Below are 14,418 nucleotides of genomic sequence, written 5' to 3'. Positions count from 1 at the left end.
GTCCCTCTCTCTGACTCTCTCTGTCCCTGTAAAAAAAAAAAAAAAAAAGTGAGTCTTAGACGGATGTAACAGAGGGAATCTGGTCATTTTTAAAAAATAAAACATCACTCAGACTTAAATATAAATAAAACGGAAATAATGTAAGTTATTTATTCTTTCTCTGCGGACCAGTACCAAATGGCCCATGGACTGGTACTGGTTCTGGGATTTGGGGACCACTGCTCTAACCAACTGTGCTATCCTGTCAAGGATACATGCCTACTGAAGAATGAAAGAACATGTATTAAGATGATAGTACCTTTGATTGGGTATGGGAGAATGATCAGAATTTAGTTTCTTTTCATATTTTTCTGTTGTTTCTACAATAAGCAATATTCCTTTTATAAACAGAAAAGAGGTTACAATGATTGCAAAATACTGGAAGTTGGTAAAAAAGAAACAAAAGGATTGCACAAATATATAGTGACAGAGATTTGGCTTACCAGCAGGACATGTAAAAAAGACCTAAATATTTTAGTTAACTATAGGTGAGAATGGCTAAATATTATGTGGCTACATTAATTGAAGAATGTTGTTCAGAGCTAGAGATAACTGTATGATCTACTCTGTGGTGTCAGACTGTATCTCTAGATACCATATTTTATGAAAATATTCCTATTATCCAGGAAAGGCTTAGTTTCTCAATTAGGACCTGAGACCACATTAACATGAGGAAGAGAGGTAAATGAGCTTTAGATATTTTGGGACAAAGAAAAGTCAGTGACATGGAAACCAGACTTTCTGCTTTCAAATACAGGAAGGAGTATGTTGAAGAAATGAGATTAAATGTTTCTCATATGGTCAGATGAGAACCATCTCCATCAGAATTACCTGAAGTGCTTGTTAAAATAATTGATTTCTGGTCCCACCTCAGGCCTAAAGAATCAGAATCTGGGAAAAAGGTAAGGAATGTGCTTTCTTTTCTTAAAAATAAAACAAAAACTATTCTCATGAGAACCAAAGGTTAAAAATTACTGCAAATAATTTGAGAGTAACTCACCAGACAGCAGAAATTCTGAGGCAATAGTTTTTCTCTTTCAAATAATTCTTAAATTATTATTTTTAGCTAGAGACAGGCAGAAAGGGAGAGAAAAGCATCAATTCTTCATTGAGGCACCTTAGTTGTTCATTGAATTCTTTCTCAGGTGTCTTTTTTTTTTTTTTTTTAAACTGGATTCTTTTTTATTTTTTTATTTTTTATTCATTTTTAGAGAGGAGAGAGAGAGAGAGAAACAGAGAGAGAGAAGGGGGAGGAGCTGGAAGCATCAACTCCCATATGTGCCTTGACCAGGTAAGCCCAGGGTTTTGAACCGGCGACCTCAGCATTTCCAGGTTGACGCTTTATCCACTGCGCCACCACAGGTCAGGCTTTCTCAGGTGTCTTGACCGTGGGGCTCCAGCAGAGCAAGTGATCCCTTGCTCAAGCTAGTGACCTTGTTTTTAGAGAGAGGAGAGAGAAGGAAGAGGGGGAAGGAGTGAGAAGCATCAACTCATAGTAGTTGTTGTTTTATGTGCCGTGATTGGAGAAGCCCAGGGTTTTGAACCAGCAACTTCAGCATGCCAGGTTGACACTCTATTCACTGCACCACCACAGATCAGGCTAATTTCATGTTCCCCACCTTCTCTTTAAGAGTCCAAAGTCTAAAAATAGTTTTCTATTTTAATACTAGTTTCTTCTATAAGTGGTCTTTAGTCTACTGTAATGAGGCTTCAGCGTCCATAATTCCATCTCCCATGACCTCCATGTGCTAAAAAAATAATGTTGTAGATCTTGTTTTAGTTGACTTCCCTTTCCTCTGGCTTAAAATTGTACCAAAAATCCCTCCCCACTCCCTTAAATATTCTTTTTTTCTTCTTCTTCTTTATTCATTTTTAGAGAGGAGAGAGAGAGGGAGAGAGAGAGACAGAGAGAGAGAAGGGGGGAGGAGCTGGAAGCATCAACTCCCATATATGCCTTAACCAGGCAAGCCCAGGGTTTTGAACCGGCGACCTCAGCGTTCCAGGTCGATGCTTTATCCACTGCGCCACCACAGGTCAGGCCCCCTTAAATATTCTTTAAACTCTTTGGCATCTTCCTCTACCCTAAATCTAGATGTTAACAGTCTATCAAGGCTCAGTTTTAGGTCCTTTTCTCTTCATGACTTCATTAACCATTGTGGCAGATACTGTAAATAAACTGACTTAATACCCACTGCCAGCTACCTTTCCTTGATGCTTAACTGTGGTCATGTGATGGAGTTCTGGCAATTGAGATCAAAAGTAAAGTTAGCAGTAAGGCTTTCTGGAAAAGTTTATGCTCTCCTGATGAGAGGATAGTTGAGGGAAGAGGTTCTTTCCTCTTCCTTGTGTGAAACTTGTAATGCTGAATGTGTGGCAGTGATCTCCCCTCCACCCCTCAATACAGCAAAGGGCTAGCACACTAAGGATTGTCTTCATATTTACATTTCCATATGGAACTTTCTTCTGAGCTTTAGATTCAACAACTGCCAGCTCAACAACTCCTTTAGGTTATCTCACAGACACCTCAATTGAGCAAATAACAAATCTGGAGACAACCCCATCTCCCCATACACAAAAACCAAGTCTTATTCTTTTCACCTCTAAGATATTTTTAGATGAATTCTCTTTTTATCTGGACCAATATTAATAACCCTCTCTTGTCTCTACGTCCAACCTGTTCTCTACAGATTAGTCAGACATTTTAAAATACAAATATGATTGTGTTGTTTCCACTCTTTAATTGCTTTAATGATCTAAGCCAAATCTTAGCAAGGTTCATGGTGCTCTGCAAAGTCTGGCATGGGCCTTCTCCAACATGTCCTAGTTACGCTGGCTTTACTTCTGGTCCTAGAAGCAGCCAAGCAATTTTGTGTCTCAGGAATTTTGCATATGCTGTTACCTAGATCTGCATCCTATTCATATTAGTTTTCTATTGCTGCTCTAACAAATTACCACAAATTTAGTGGCTTGAAACTAAATTTCTTTTTGTGTGTGTGTATTTTTCTGAAGTTGGAAACGGGGAGGCAGTCAGACTCCCGCATGCGCCCAACCGGGATCCACCTGGCATGCCCACCAGGGGGCGATGCTCTGCCCATCGGGGGTGTTGCTCTGTTGCAACCAGAGCCATTCTAGCCCCTGAGGCAGAGGCCATAGAGCCATCCCCAGCGCCCGGGGCCAACTTTGCTCCAATGGAGCCTTGGCTGCGGGAGGGGAAGAGAGAGAGAGGAAGGAGAGGGAGAGGGGTGGAGAAGCAGATGGGCGCTTCTCCTGTGTGCCCTGGCTGGGAATCGAACCTGGAATTGATTCAGTAGTAATTGATTCTGTAATTCAGTAGTCTAATATGGCTGCCATGGGGCTAGAGCAAGGTTTTCAGCAGGGCTGGGTTCCTTTCCAGAGACTGAAGGGGAGAATGTTTCCTCATCTTTTATTTATTTATTTATTTATTTACTGATATTTATTTACTTATTTATTTATTTATTTTTTACAGGGGCAGAGAGAGAGTCAGAGAGAGGGATAGTTAGGGAGAGACAGACAGGAAGGGAGAGAGATGAGAAGCATCAATCATCAGTTTTTTGTTGTGACACTTTAGTTGTTCATTGATTGCTTTCTCATATGTTCCTTGACCGCGAGTAACCCCTTGCTGGAATCAGCGACCTTGGGTCCAAGCTGGTGAGCTTTTTGCTCAAGCCAGATGAGCCCTCGCTCAAGCTGGCGACCTCAGGGTCTCGAACCTGGGTCCTCTGCATCCCAGTCCAATGCTCTATCCATTGTGCCACCGCCTGGTCAGGCTATTTACTGATTTTTTTTTTTTACTTTTTTTATCAATTTTTGGAGAGGATAGAGTGAGAGAGAGAGAGAGAGAGAGAGAGAGAGAGAGAGAGAGAGAGAGAGAGAAGGGGGAGGAAGGAGCAGGAAGCATCAACTCCCATATGTGCATTGACCAGGCAAGCCCAGGGTTTTGAACCGGCGACCTCAGCATTCCAGGTTGATGCTTTATCTACTGCGCCACCACAGGTCAGGCCTTACTGATTTTTTTAGAGAGGAAGGGAGAGAGACAGGAACACTGGTCTGTTCCTGTATGTGGCCTGATTAGGGATTGAAATGGCAACCTCTGTGCTTTGGAGCAACACTAACCAACAGAGCTATCTAGCCAGGACTATCTTTTGCAGTTTCTTGAGGCCACCCACATTTCTTGGCTCATGGTCCACTTTCTGTCTTTGTCAGGAACATCGCATCTCTCCGATCATTCTTGTATAGTTTTAGCTCCCTTTTAACAAAGCTGGGAATTGGTTCTCTAATTCTAAAATAATCTCCCCATCTTAAGGTCCATACCTGCAAAGCTCCTTTTGCCATGTAAGGTACCATAGTCAGATTCTGGGTATTAGGACACAGACATCTTTGACGGTGTGGGGAGACATTCTGCCCACCATCTGTTTTCTTAAAAATTGATTTTATTTTTTTTATTTCTGTATTTTTCTGAAGTTGGAAACAGGGAGGCAGTCAGACAGACTCCCGCATGCGCCCAACCGGGATCCACCCAGCATGCCCACCAGGGCACGATGCTCCACCCATCTGGGCTGTTGCTCTGTTGCAACCAGAGCCATTCTAGCGCCTGGGCCAACTTTGCTCCAATGGAGCTTTGGCTGCGGGAGGGGAAGAGAGAGACAGAGAGGAAGGAGAGGGGGAAGGGTAGAGAAGCAGATAGGTGCTTCTCCTGTGTGCCCTGGCCGGGAATCGAACCCAGGACTCCTGCACGCTAGGCCGACACTCTACTACTGAGCCAACCGGCCAGGGCTTAAAAATTGATTTTAATTTATTGTATTTACATAGATTCAGGTGTATTTTTTTTTTTTCTTTAGAGACAAAGAGTCAGAGAGAGGGATATAGATAAGGACAGACAGACAGGAACAGAGAGAGATGAGAAGCATCAATCATCAGTTTTTCATTGCGACACCTTAGTTGTTCATTGATTGCTTTCTCATATGTGCCTTGACTGTGGGCCTTCAGCAGACTGAGTTACTCCTTGCTTGAGCCAGCAACCTTGGGTCCAAGCTGGTGAGCTTTGCCCAAACCAGATGAGCCCGCACTCAAGCTGGCGACCTCGGGGTCTCAAACCTGGGTCTTCCGCATCCCAGTCCGACACTCTATCCACCATGCCACCACCTGGTCAGGCCACCACACTATTTTTAATAACTGCATTGTGCTACAAAAACTCTAATAGTGACTTTAGGGTGTTTTGTTTTGTTTTGTTTTAGATAACCAAATGTCTTATACAACAAGTAGGCAGTTGCTAGCACTGATCTAGCTAGCTGCCTAACAATGCCACCAGGGACCTTAGCCTTTTCTCTTTCCATTCTGCCATCTTTAATACTTTTAACTTTGCCTTTTTTTAAAAAAAGATTTTTAAATTTTCTATTCTAGAGAGAAAAGAGAGAAAGAGAAAGCAGGGAGGGAGCAGGAAGAGAGAGACAGAGGGACAGATAGGGACAGACAAGGGAGAGAGATGAGAAGCATCAATTCCTCATTGCGGCACCTTAGTTGTTCACTGATTGCTTTATCATATGGGCCTAGACTGGGGGGCTACAGCAGAGCAAGTGACCCCTTGCTCAAGCCAGTGAATTTGGGCTCAAGCCAGTGATCTTGAGCTTCAAGCCAGCAACCATGGGGTTATGTCTATGATCCCATGCTCAAGCCAGCGACTCCTGCGCTAAACCGGATGAGCCCATGCTTAAGCCGGTGACCTTGGGGTTTTGAACCTGAGTCCTCTGCATCCCAGTTAGATGCTCTATCCACTGTACCACCACCTGGTCAGGCCATAGTTACTTCTAGGTGTCTTGATCTGGCAAGCCTAGGGTGTCAAACCAGTAACCTCAGCATTCCAGGTGGATGCTTTATCTCAGGGGTCCCCAAACTACGGCCCGCGGGCCGCATGCGGCCCCCTGAGGCCATTTATCCAGCCCCCACTGCACTTCTGGAAGGGGCACCTCTTTCATTGGTGGTCAGTGAGAGGAGCATAGTTCCCATTGAAATACTGGTCAGTTTGTTGATTTAAATTTACTTGTTCTTTATTTTAAATATTGTATTTGTTCCCGTTTTGTTTTTTTACTTTAAAATAAGATATGTGCAGTGTGCATAGGGATTTGTTCATAGTTTTTTTATAGTCTGGCCCTCCAACGGTCTGAGGGACAGTGAACTGGCCCCCTGTGTAAAAAGTTTGGGGGCCCTGGCCGGTTGGCTCAGCGGTAGAGTGTCGGCCTAGCATGCGGAGGACCTGGGTTCGATTCCCGGCCAGGGCACACAGGAGAAGCGCCCATTTGCTTCTCCACCCCTCCGCCGTGCTTTCCTCTCTCTCTCTTCCCCTCCTGCAGCCAAGGCTCCATTGGAGCAAAGATGGCCCGGGCGCTGGGGATGGCTCTGTGGCCTCTGCCTCAGGCGCTAGAATGGCTCTGGTCGCAACATGGCAACACCCAGGATGGGCAGAACATCGCCCCCTGGTGGGCAGAGCTTCGCCCCATGGTGGGCGTGCCGGGTGGATCCCGGTCGGGCGCATGCGGGAGTCTGTCTGACTGTCTCTCCCCGTTTCCAGCTTCAGAAAAATGAAAAAAAAAAAAAAAGGAAAAAAAAAAAAAAGTTTGGGAACCCCTGCTTTATCTAATGAACCACCACGGGTCAGGTTGTTTTTGCTTATAGGCTTATTGTGTCAGGATTGCTGCTACTTCTCCAGATGTAACATATGTTGTCCAAAGCATATAGAAAAGGGAGGGGTGATGTACCATATACCATCAGTGCTCTGCTCCTAGTTTATTATTTTTTTAAATTTTTTGTTTGGGTGAGAGGAGAGGAAATGGTGAGGAAGACCCCCACATGAGCCCCAACAGAGATACACCTGGCAACCCTGACTTTGGCTGATGCTCAAGTATTGAGCTATATTTAGTGCCTGAGGGCCACGATCTTGGACCAACCGAGACATCCTCAGTGTCCTGGGCCATGCTCAAACCAATCGAGTCACTAGCTGCAGGGGAGAAGAGAGAAGGGGGGAAGAAGCAGGTTGCTTCTCCTGTGTGCCCTGACTAGCAATCAAACCTGGGACGTTCATATGCCGGGCCAATGCCCTATACACTGAGCAACCAGCCAGGGTCACTGCTCCTAGTTCTTATCATTTCAGTGCAGTGGAAAGACTTCCAACTGTTAGCATTTCTTTTTTCTATGCCTGAGGGTCTTTTTCTAGCTGCCTGAGAAGCCAGCTTTGCACCTACAATTCCTCCTAGCAACACTCAATGACTAAAGAGAGATGTAAATACCCAGCTTTCTTGTCCCTTGGGTAGGGTGATTTTTTTTTTTTTTTTTTTTTTTTGTATTTTTCTGAAGCTGGAAACAGGGAGAGACAGTCAGACAGACTCCCGCATGCGCCCGACCGGGATCCACCCGGCACGCCCACCATGGGGCGACGCTCTGCCCACCAGGGGGCGATGCTCTGCCCATCCTGGGCGTCGCCATGTTGCGACCAGAGCCACTCCAGCGCCTGAGGCAGAGGCCACAGAGCCATCCCCAGCGCCCAGGCCATCTTTGCTCCAATGGAGCCTTGGCTGCGGGAGGGGAAGAGAGAGACAGAGGGGAAGGCGCGGCGGAGGGGTGGAGAAGCAAATAGGCGCTTCTCCTGTGTGCCCTGGCCGGGAATCGAACCCGGGTCCTCCGCACGCTAGGCCGACGCTCTACCGCTGAGCCAACCGGCCAGGGCCCTGGGTAGGGTGATTTTAAGGCACATGTTTTACAATAGTCTGTAGTTTCCCAGCGGGATTAGGTTCATTACCCTTAAGAATCAAGGGCTTAATAATGAATCATTCATTGGATACCGCTCCCCCCCAATTTCCTGTCTACACTATTCTATCAGTGTTTCTTGGGATAATATAAATAAACTATTTCAACCTGTGTCCTCATCTCTGGACCTGCTTTGGGGAGAAATCCTAACCAAGACAAGCCATCATCCTCTTTTTTCTTTCTTTTCGTCTTTAAAGCAGACAGTTGGTGCTGTAGTGGTTATTTTACAATTAGGAGGTGGCAAGCCAGTATGTGGAGAGTGGAATGGAAAGAAAACCACTAACGCTGGTCCATTTCCTTGGACCACTTGTACTGGCCCTAGACTGTCTACTTCCTGTTGGTCACAAGAGAAAAATAAGCCCTATATGTTTAAGCCACTCTTAATTGAAATTTTTTTTACCTGCAGTCCAATGTGTCACTGACACAAATAGACAAAGAAATAATTAGACTATAGTAAAAGCTATGAAGGAAATAAAGTATTGTGATACCTTTAGGATAAGAGTTTAGCCATTTCAAAATTAGAGAGCATATCCTAGGATGAAACAACATTCTCTAAGACCCAGAGCAGGAAGTTTTTATTTTAGAAATCAGATCAGTGTGGTTGGACTGCAACAAGAGTAATGTTAAAAACTGGAGAGAGGTTGAAGGAAGGCCCATATAAAAGTTTATTTGAAATAAAAAAGGAAATATTGAAGGGGTTTAAGCAGGGAAGTGATATTATTTAAAAAAATAATCACTGTCAATTTAAGATCCAAACAGCAATTTGCTGGGCTGGGTGCTGTGGATAGAAATAGAATAGCGTAACTGCCTTTCTAGTAATGACCCTAAAGTCCACAAAAGTGATGAGTATGGGTGTGAGGAAAAAGAGTAAATTTTGCAGTAATTCTGGCCTGTAATAGTAACACCAGACTTTAACCCCCAAATCCAGAGACAAAAATCCTATGTTCAATAGAAACCAGAATGCTAAAGATGACAAATAATTTCCATAGCAATATTAAATTTTTTTTTTTTGCTATTTTTCTGAAGTTGGAAACGGGGAGCCAGTCAGACAGACTCCCGCATGTGCCCGACTGGGATCCACCCGGCCTGCCCACCAGGGGGTGATGTTCTGCCCCTCTGGGGGGTCGCTCTGTTGCATCCAGAGCCATTCTAGCGCCTGAGGCAGAGGCCACAGAGCCATCCCCAGCGCCCGGGCTATCTTTGCTCCAGTGGAGCCTTGGCTGCGGGAGGGGAAGAGAGAGACAGAGAGGAAGGAGAGGGGGAGGGCTGGAGAAGCAGATGGGTGCTTCTCCTGTGTGCCCTGGCCGGGAATCGAACCCGGGACTCCTGCATGCCAGGTCGACGCTCTACCGCTGAGCCAACTGGCCAGGGCAGGGCAATATTAATTTTTTTGTGAGAGAGGGAAGAAGAGAGACAGAGATAGGAACATCAAGCTTCTGGATGGCACTCAGCAATATTAATTTTGCAAAGTTGTTTATGTTGGACTAGTTTCCAGGGAAGAACTTAGGAATACTACAAATATACTACAAACCTGAGAATTAGAAATTTCATAGATTGTATAATTTTACTCAAAGCAAAATTCTACCACTAGATGGTGACATGTATATAAAATATTTTTAATTATTCATTTTAGAGAGGAGTGAGAGAGAGAGAGAAAGGGGGGAGAAGCAGGAAGCATCAACTCCCATATGTGCCTTGACCGCAAGTGCAGGGTTTTGAACTGGCGACCACAGCGTTCCTGGTCGAAGCTTTATCCACTGCGCCACCACAGGTCAGGCCTATATAAAATATTGAAAACAGTCATCATCATCAATCTTCTTGCTATCAAAGTTGTTTGGTGATTGCTGATTACTGGTTTTAAAATACAGATTTACAAGAATTTAGGGGATATTTTATGAGATTCTGTTCCATTATTCTTTTAGAATGCACACCTTTTGAATACATTAAAAACTCTCTGTTGCCTGACCTATTGTGGTGCAGTGGATAAAGCATTGACTTGTAATGCTGAAGTTACTAGTTGGAAACCCTGGGCTTGCCTGGCCAAGGCATATATGGGAGTTGCTTCCTGTTCCTCCTTTTCTTTTTCTCTCCTCTTTAAAATGAATTAAGTATTAAAAACCCCCACAAAACCTCTCTCTTGACACATATACCAAATTAGCACAGAAGAGAGAAGAATCAGGAGGCTTTAACTACTTCAGTTGCTTGTTAAACTACAACCCATAAGCCAAATATGGCTAGTTAGAGGTTTTTGTGTGGTCTGTGGGCTGAGTAATTTTTAACTTTTTAAGTGGTTATTTTCATTTATAACAAAATACTGTTATAAAAACATATTTTGATATATGAAAATATAAATTTCAAACTTCAGAGTCCATAAATAGTTTTATTGGAGCACAGCCACACATATTCATTGTATATTGTCTATGGCTGCTTTCCTGCTTAGAGTCGAGTAGTTGTGATTAGAAATTTGGATTGAGGCCCTGGCCGGTTGGCTCAGCGGTAGAGCGTCGGCCTGGTGTGCGGGGGACCCGGGTTCGATTTCTGGCCAGGGCAAATAGGAGAAGCACCCATTTGCTTCTCCATCCCCCCACCCCCTCTTTCCTTTCTGTCTCTCTTTTCCCTTCCCGCAGCCAAGGCTCCAATGGAGCAAAGATGGCCCGGGCGCTGGGGATAGCTCCTTGGCCTCTGCCCCAGGCGCTAGAGTGGCTCTGGTCGTGGCAGAGCGACGCCCCGGAGGGGCAGAGCATCGCCCCCTGGTGAGCAGAGCGTTGCCCCTGGTGGGCGTGCCGGGTGGATCCTGGTGGGGCGCATGCGGGAGTCTGTCTGACTGTCTCTCCCCGTTTCCAGCTTTAGAAAAGAAAAAAAAAAAAAGAAAAAAAGAAGAAATTTGGATTGCCAATAAAGCCTAAAATATTTATTATCTGGCCTTTTACAGAAGTTTATTGAGCCCCAAAGAGACGATGGAAAAGCAGTTATCATATGAGAATAATTCTCTAGATTCTCAATTTTATTTTATTTTTTGTGTGGCTGAGACAGAGAGTCAGAGAGAGGGACAGATAGGGACAGACAGGAAGGGAGGGAGATGAGAAACACCAATTCTTCCTTGTGACTCTTTAGTTGTTCATTGATTTCTCATGTGCCTTGACCCCGGGGCTACAGCAGACCGAATGACCCCTTGCTCGCGCACGCGACCTTGGGCTCAAGATGGTGAACCTTGCTTAAACCACGAGTCTGTGCTCAAGCTGGTGACCTTGGGATCTTGAACCTGGGTCTTCCACATCCCAGTCCGACGCTCTATCCACTGCGCCACCGCCTGGTCAGGGTAGATTCTCGATTTTAAACCAAGCATCATTTCACATAAATTTTTTTTTTTTTTAGAGAGAGCAGGCAAGGAACAGACAGGGATAGGCAGACAGGAAGGGAGAGAGATGAAAAGCATCAACTCATAGTTGCAGCACTTTAGTTGTTCACTGATTGCTTTCTCATTGTGTGCCCTTGGGCTTAAAGTCAGTGACCTTTAGGCTCAAGCCAGCAACGATGGGGTAATGTTTATGATTCCATGCTTAAACTGGTGACCCCATGCCCAAGCTGGTGAGCCTGCGCTCAAGCCAGCGACTTTGGGGTTTCGAACTTGGGTCTTTAGTGTCTCAGGCCAATGCTCTATCCACTGTGCCACTTCCCACTCAGGCTTACATTTTTTTAAAGAAAATAAAAAAACCAGGAAGCAACTGATTGTTTAAAGGTCAATATATGTAGTAGTAGTTTTCTAGAACTGTTATGGGTCGTAAAAGCATAGTTGACAGATAAAAATGATCAGTTAGGAATGTGGCTGTAAGTAATGGAAATTAAGAGTGGATTAAGGAAAAGGGATTTTTTTTTTCACATTAGCAAGGGGTCTACAGCTGCTTAAGGATGCATCAGTGACTCACCTACACCTTATTATTCTGTATTATCAATTTCATGGTTGGCATTTATCTTGTGGTTTCCTTGTTAAAAAAATCAAAATGGATGCTACATTACTTTGTGTAGGAAGAGCATGTTTCAGTCAGAAAGAACTAAGGGTTAATTTCCCTTTTGTATTAGGAATGGACACTCTTTTCAAAAGACCCACTCTGCAGATTTGTGTTTACATTTTATGAGCAAGAAGTCAAATAAACGGCCCATACCATGATTGGCTTTAAATCAATAACAAATATTCCTAGGGGCCTTCTCTCCTGAGACCAAGGTCTCTCAGCTGCCACCTGAAAAACAAACAAAACCCATTTGGGTTTGGCAAGTTTCCCTGTTGACAGGGAAGAGTGGTGTTTGGAAATGGATGTTAGAAGGATATCTGCCATAGGACCCAATCCACAGAAACTCAAGTTTTGTGGGAAAGATGGGAGGGAAGATGTCAGAATAGCCCTACAGTTCCTAAGGAACGCCTGCTCGTATGGATTCACTCCAAACAGGATAGGCAGAAAATTTACGGTTATCAACTTCACATAGCAGGAAAAAAAAAAAAAAAAGAAAAAAAAAAGCCCTGCCGGATAGCTTGTTTGGTTGGAGTATTCCAGGGGCACAGAGGTTGCCGGTTCCATCCTCGGTCAGGGCACATACAAAAACAGATCTATGTTCCTCCCTCTCCCTTCCTTTCTCTCTAAAAAACAAACAAAACAAAAAACGGGATGGTGGTCTTGGCATGGCGAGGTTATGGTGTGGCATAACTTCGACAAGACCTATGAAAGAATTACTACTTACTAGCTGCCCGGGTAACAGTTCTAAAAATACTATGCACCCTACCTTTCGGACTTCTTAGTCATATCTCAATATAGTCATGTTGGACAGAAAAATCAGCGAGGAAGGTGTACATGCAGGTGTGATGGAAATTTCTCCAAAGTTAACTAGTTAACACCAAACTTCAGATGAGTGTGTCACCTGTTCTTCTGTCTCCGTTCCCCATCTTAATACATCCTTCATTTTGCTCTTCGCTGAGAAGCCTAATATGCCGTTTGGGGTGAAGAGTTTTAGATGGGCAATTCGTGAAGGGCCCTCTTGTGTAAAACTGGGATGCCAATGTCAGCCTTCACTCCGCCATTTCTAGTGACATCAGGTGTCTTGCTGATCGGAGACGATGAGCCTTACAGCGTTGAGGGTATCGAGGAACACGGACGCAGGTGAAGCCGACGGTGGGCTGTCCCACTCTCACAAAGCCGGGCGGGGAAAGGTCCGTGTGTCCCGCCCAGGGCTGCGGCGCCAGCACGCATCCCCAATAACCCCCCAAAACCCGAGCGCGGCGGAGGCAGACATGGGAGAAAGCCGCACCCGTGCCCATTCGTGGACGCAGAGGAAAAATGGCAAAGCTCAGGGGCGGGGGACGGGGCGGCGCGAGTGACCCGGCGTTCGCTGGGCCTCGGAGCCCGCCGAGTGGGCCACCGTGGGCGACGCCGCGCAATCGCGACCCGGCCCGTGCCTCCGCCATCTTCCTCGACTCACCCGGCCTCCCCCCGCGGCCGCGCTGGCTTCGCGTTTCCCTTCCGGCCGCTGACAGAGATCCGGGCTGGGCGGGGTGGGCGAGCGCGCAGAGGGGGTGGACCGAGGGCGGGGAGGCCGGACGGAAGAGGAAAGGGAGGGCAGCGAGCGGGCCGCGGCGGGGTGTGGAGCGTGTGGCGTGTGTGCGGAGGGAGAGGTGGGAGGGCGGGAGGCGAAGAGAGGGCGGGAGGCGGAGGAATGAGAGCGCGAGGCGCTTCTCTTCGGCTCCTTCGCCCGGACGGAAAGAGCCGAGCGCAGCCCGAACGCTCTATTAAAATGGCGGCGACGTCGGCGGTGGCCGCGGCGTCTGGTCGGTGAAGTGACTCGGCTGCTTCTCTCCCCACCCGCCCCCTCCCTCCCTTTCCCCTCCCCCCGTCCTTCCCCTCCTTCCCTGCCGCCGGCGCCTCCGCGCCCCTCCGGCCTGCGCACCTCCCCTCGCCCCCCTCCTCTCCCCCGCCCGCCCCGGGGACCGCCGGCCCCCTCCCCCATTCTCCTGCTCCCCGCCCCGTCCCCGCCGCCGCCCGCCCTAGTCGCCTCCCCTCCCCTCCCCGCCCCGCCGGCCGGCCGGCCCCCTCCTCCGCCTCTCTCCCCTCCCCCCCGCCGGTCGGGATCAGTCAGTGCGATCCGAAGCGGGGGAGGGGGGGGGCGGCGGCCGAACGATGTGCGAGAACTGCGCAGACCTGGTGGAGGTGTTAAATGAAAGTAAGTAGCCGCAGCGGCCGCCTGTCGGGGTGCGTGGTTTGGGGTCCCCGCGCTGTTTCCCGGCTTCCCCGGGCTGCCGCGGCCTGCGGGAGGCGAGGGCTGAACCGGGCGGCGTGCGGGCCTAGCGCCCGGGAAGGTGCGCGGTGGCGCGGCCGCCGCGCCGCCTCAGGCCCAGCTTGGCCGGGTTACCTGGGCGCCCGTGAGGGGCCGCCGCGGAGCTGTAGCCAGGCCCGGCCGGAGCGGTCCCAGCGCCTGAGAAAGTTTCCTCATTACAGGTGTCAATTAACGAAGGCACTAATGAGCCTTCGTTCCTTTTCCTTCTGGGAAGGTGAGGGGAGGTGGGGTCCGAGGATC

The 14,418-nt window shown here is 47.2% G+C and overlaps 1 protein-coding gene across 2 annotated transcripts in view; it reads left to right on the top strand.

Annotated features, from left to right (window-relative positions):
* Positions 1-13,922: 13,922 nt before the first annotated feature.
* Positions 13,923-14,418, top strand: part of USP34 (ubiquitin specific peptidase 34) — a 287,003-nt gene continuing 286,507 nt past the window's right edge. For both annotated transcript variants that reach the window (XM_066267204.1, XM_066267203.1), the window contains exon 1: positions 13,923-14,064. In XM_066267204.1, coding sequence (XP_066123301.1) covers positions 14,022-14,064 — 43 coding nt within the window. In that variant the 5' untranslated portion in view covers positions 13,923-14,021. The remainder of the gene's footprint in view (positions 14,065-14,418) is intronic.

Source organism: Saccopteryx bilineata, chromosome 3, assembly GCF_036850765.1.
Source record: "Saccopteryx bilineata isolate mSacBil1 chromosome 3, mSacBil1_pri_phased_curated, whole genome shotgun sequence".
NCBI lineage: Eukaryota > Metazoa > Chordata > Mammalia > Chiroptera > Emballonuridae > Saccopteryx > Saccopteryx bilineata.
The sequence above is the reverse complement of the archived record's forward strand: the minus strand, read 5'-3'. Positions and strand labels throughout refer to the sequence as shown.